The sequence below is a fragment of the Telopea speciosissima genome, chromosome 1 (genome assembly GCF_018873765.1).
Source record: "Telopea speciosissima isolate NSW1024214 ecotype Mountain lineage chromosome 1, Tspe_v1, whole genome shotgun sequence".
Lineage (NCBI taxonomy): Eukaryota > Viridiplantae > Streptophyta > Magnoliopsida > Proteales > Proteaceae > Telopea > Telopea speciosissima.
In genome coordinates, this window is record NC_057916.1 from 39,134,073 (window position 1) to 39,138,967 (window position 4,895).

At 36.7% G+C, this 4,895-nt stretch overlaps 1 protein-coding gene across 2 annotated transcripts; it reads left to right on the plus strand.

Moving 5' to 3' along the window:
- The first annotated feature begins 408 nt into the window (after positions 1 to 408).
- Positions 409 to 4,374, plus strand: LOC122647861 (probable F-box protein At2g36090). Of its 2 annotated transcripts, none has more exons than XM_043841174.1 (2): positions 409 to 470; positions 3,226 to 4,374. In XM_043841174.1, the coding sequence occupies exon 2, from the start codon at positions 3,249 to 3,251 to the stop codon at positions 4,368 to 4,370; it is 1,122 nt and encodes a 373-aa protein (XP_043697109.1). In that variant the 5' UTR covers positions 409 to 470; positions 3,226 to 3,248; the 3' UTR covers positions 4,371 to 4,374. The 2 variants fall into 2 exon arrangements, with proteins under 2 accessions (XP_043697109.1, XP_043697104.1); XM_043841169.1 differs by lacking the exon at positions 409 to 470 and adding an exon at positions 475 to 572 and having other exon boundaries at positions 3,229 to 4,374.
- Positions 4,375 to 4,895: the final 521 nt, after the last annotated feature.

The window sequence follows — 4,895 nt, forward strand, 5'->3', positions numbered from 1 at the left end:
AGCTTATAGGCTGTATAGCAGATTTTGCAGTGGTAGATTAGAAGGTGAGAAGGCACTTTATGTTCTTGTTAACTGCAACCAAACCCTGATCATCTTCAACTGCCCATTGTTTAATTTGTTATTTGGTTTCATTTTGTTTTGGAAAAATCCCAATTGTCTGAACCCACACGTTAAGTGTTGTCACGCTCGCACCAGTTGGTAAGAAGGTCACCCATGTCCATGGAGAGGCCATGAATGAAACACTTAAATATCTACGGGCCACCAAATAAGACGAGTGACAGATATGAAGCCAGTCACGTGTTCACGCCTTTGATTATAAAGCCCATAAAGTGAATTTCGTGATTACTCTGTCATTCTCACACTGCACTTTTTTTCAGATTCAATTCTGGATTCTGGGTTCCCTTGATCTCTTCAATTTCCTGATTCTTTGGCCTCTTCGAATTTCCGGTACTGAATTTCTCTGAAGGCTTTTACGTCCGTTCTCACTTCCATTTCTGTGAAGATTTTTAATTACTGGTTTAGATTATTTCTTGGATGGCTAACAAATTATTTTCGGCAGGGCGATACGTGAGGTGAGCTAGTGAGTTCCTCTTTCCTCTCATTTGTTGATTTTCTCTGCTGCAATACTTCTAAACGCCATTTGGGTTTAATTGATTGAGGAACCAGGATTTTCAATTTACTATTATCTGTTGGAACCACGTCAATTGCATTCTTCCTGTCTCGAACCTCTGCCTCTGTAATTGTATAATAGTGAATTTGTCCATGGTAGCTCCAAAAAAAGTATCACTTTGAATGGTTGTGAAATCTACAACTTTGAGTCATTGATTCCTTCTTCCTTTGACTTTGGTTTTAAAAAAAAAAAATTTGTTTGGTTCTGCCAATTTCTCTCTTTGTATTGTCTGTGGCTTCTTCATATTTTCCATCCTGGCCCCTTGATGTTTTATTAGTCTTGGCACTGAGCCCATTGAGATCCATTATTTCCCAAGTATCAGTTTCCCTAATTCCTTGTAATGTGCATAAGAGTGGTAAATCCAGTTCTGCAATGTTGGATGAGCTTATGTGAATATGATTAATTTTTGGTGAGAGGGATGGCATGGACTAACTCCACTGATACCTTGGAACTGAAAACTAAATCTGTTTGTATTGCCAGTCCCAAGTTCGGGTAAAGGAGGAGGGTTTGGGCAGCGGGCATCATAAAAAGTCTAGCCAGACCCTTTAGCATGAATCCTGAACACACTTTCTTATGCTAAGGTATTATAAATTAAACAGGGTTGAATGGCAAAACATAATTCACGTAGCTGACCCCATTTAGTTAGGAAAAGGCTTAGTTGAGTTGAGTTGAGGGAAGTTATCAGGTATTGACTGGTTTCTGTTGGACTACAATTTAAAAATAAAGTAATATGCTAGCGCAGTCATACTGTCATTGTATTTGTTTGAGTTTGTTTGTTACCATAATCTGAGGTATGGGCTCATTACACTTTATGAACAGACTGGCATATTTTGTGTTTGTATAGTGATCCAGGACCGCACGACTTTTAGATTCAGCAGATTCCATATATGCTCCATCATAAAATTTAGGTTTAGGCTCATTACAGTTCTAAATATATCTCAGGCTTCTAAGTTCTGGAATTTGAACAAAATTTTCAGTTTCTTATATTTCTTATTGGCAGAGAAATCAGTAAATACTTTATCCTTCTTGCAGATGTAATAGTCTTGTTTGCCCTATCTTTTTATTTTAGCTTGGTGAGGTCTTTGAACAAAGCCCCATAAATGAAAGATCTATGTATCTGTAACATGTGTGTTTCTCTTCTCACTACTCTGAATTCTCCTTCTCATGGAGGCAGACATGTTAGAATCAATTTAGTAAAGTTCCACCTCTCTATGCAGTCTAACTTCTGATTTATGTTCTTGTTTGCCACATGGAATGAATTGTTTCATTTTGGTTTCCAAGAGCATTGAAAGTGATGCCTCAAGATGGATTCATCTTGAGTCCCCACCCTCTTCTTTCCTTTTTTCTAAGAATCACCTTGAATCACCACATAACATGTCAATAAAAAAATAGAAATATTTTCTCAAAATAAAACTATTTTTTATCCACATTCCTTGATGAGTCCATTTTTTGTGAAGATCTTATTCCTACTCAGATGCTATGTAAGACCAAACTGAAATAGTTTCAGTCCAAGTGGCACCTGGATAGAGTACAAGACAATAGAAGCAAATGAAATTGCCAGATCACAGGTTTCTTCATGGTCTAGAACTTTAGGCACTAGAATTAACTCTCTGACCATTACTATGGCTTTGGGAATTGCATGCCTCATGATCTTTTAGTAAGAAAATCTATTGATTATAGGCATCCTTTGCTCCCTACAATAAACTTTTTGTTCACATACCATAAAATGGTATTCCCCCCCCCCCCCCCAAACAAGATTTTAAATACTAATCAAGATTAAGTATAGGGAAAGCTATGACTTCTCTGTCAATTTCTTTGACATGGTTCCTATTCACTTGAGGTTCATGAAGATTTTTTATTTCAACGTATTCACTGCGTAATCAAGTTCATGCCTTGAGGAATTATTCCAAAGTGTGAGATAGCTTTTATTATTTCAGTTTTCATTTCCTTGGCTAGCTTTGTAGTAAGTGGACTAGCAGGAAATGGGAAGTGTTTTATCCTTTCAAAGAACATGAGTTGATGTTACTGCGAATGATAACAAATAGAACTTGGATAAGATGTATTCAATTATTTGGATAGCAAGATCTTTTCCTTAACTCTTAGAAATAAAAATGGAAAGAAAATTGCTTAAAATCAGGAGAACAACACATGGCTAAATAGGAAGGAAGAATCTTATTTTCATCAGTAAAGTACATCTTAGATAATGTACCACCTAAAATAAGCTGCTGCAATTGACATGTTAATGCAGAATGGTCAGCTTGGTTAGGTTGAAGAAAATCATCCCATTGAAGGGGATTATCTGTTTTTTTTTTGGTAAAAAAAGGGGATATCTTACAACTAATATATACGTAGAAAATTTATGGGATTATCTTACAAAAGATAAATTGGTAGAACTCAGTTAGTAGAAACTTCATTCTTCATCTACTTGTTAACTACTTTTTCTTTTTCCTTTTTGTGCATGTTTCTGTGGAATGTTTTTGTTAAGGCTATATCTTCGTCTTCCTGTCGTTTGATAAGAATATTACTTCAACTTTTGCTTTCTATGATTTTATTCTCAGGTGATCAGAGTTCCACAGCAATGTCAATTGCCCAGGTTAAAAGTATGGCATCATTGAGCAGTGATCTATTCTATGACATTTTGAAACGTCTTGATGGCGCAACATTGGCAAATGCAGCATGTGCTTGTGCTGCTTTCTGTTCCATTTCAAAAGAAGAGAGTTTATGGGAAAATGCATGCCATTCTTTATGGCCCTCAACTAATAGGGAAGACGTTAAGAGTTTGATCTCATCAGTTGGTGGGTTCAGAAAATTCTATGCAGACTGTTACCCGCTCATTGTGAACAAGGATGTTCCTGGGGTTGAGTGCGATTCCTTTTCTCAATACCCTGAAGAATGGTTCGATGCTGAGTATTATGGTGAAATTGATGAAATTGAAAGTATTTCACCCTCTGATTTCATCTCTATTGTGGATGTCAGATATAAAGATAAAGTGATATATTCAAAGGTTCTCTGGGGTATTCCTGATTCGGATGGCTTCAATGGTTGGTTTTACAACTGTCCTTTCCGGATTGATCTTCTTAACTTATCAGATAGGGATGGAGTTCATGAAGATGAAGTTAGGCTCTCAATTGATGATGGTCTGCCACCAATTTTATCCATTGAGAGGGAGAGGAAAGACGGGAAGCTTTGGAGGGATCTCCGTGATGGAATCCGGCTTAGTTGGATCATTGTGAACAAAAAGGAAAAGCAGGCTGCTAATGTTGCGAGCTGGAGCCCCCTTGGGGGTCAAAGGCATTGGCCGACAGATAAGGATTTCTTGATACGTTTTGGATCCATTCTTCCATCCAAAGATATCCTTCCATGTCTAGTGGTTGAATGCATCCTTGTTATGAAGTTTAGAGTGATTCATACCGAGGGAAAAGATAGTCAGACTACCCTCAATCTAACAGAGCTAAGCATGCAGTTGAAAGACATGGGAGGCTCTCACATTAATGGAAGGATCAGTTTGCTTGTACTTAGAGAAGCGCTGAAATATCGTAGGAGCAAAAATTACAGTGAAGCTCTGGAATCCTGTCATCTGTACTCAAAAGCCCAGAGTGAGTTAAAGGAGGAGAAAATGAGAAATGAAAGCCGTTTAGACAGACTCTGTCTCATAAGTGGTATTGCTGCATTTATCACATTCTGTTACTGCATCTTATGAAAAACAATATCTTCATTATCATCTTGGTTAATGGATCTATTTAGATTGGTGATGAAGCCTCAGGTTGTATAAATTTGACCCTAGGTATGATTAAAATATGTAATGTCTTTTACTATAGGATGTGTATACACTTCATCCAAGGAAATCAAATAAGTTTCACGAACAGAGTAGTGTTACACTGTTACTACGCAAGGTTTGAAATTTAATATTTAGACCCAATTTCGATTTCTGTTGAAATTGAAATATTTCGGTGAAATGTTGGTCCATTTCACAAAGATTGGTCCATTCCGATAGTCATTTCATTTCGATTTCAGTTGAAACCGAAATATTTAGAACCATGTTACTACAGCATAACCTCTTTTAGTTTATGTTTTCATATATCACTTCCATATTAGGTAAAACATTTTATTGAAGTAGTATTAGATGGAATTATGGCTTGAGAAAGAGATTTATTTTGGAGATTTGAAATTCTTACACAAGCCATAATTCCGTAATAAGACTATCTTAGACTCAAGCTTGATCTTT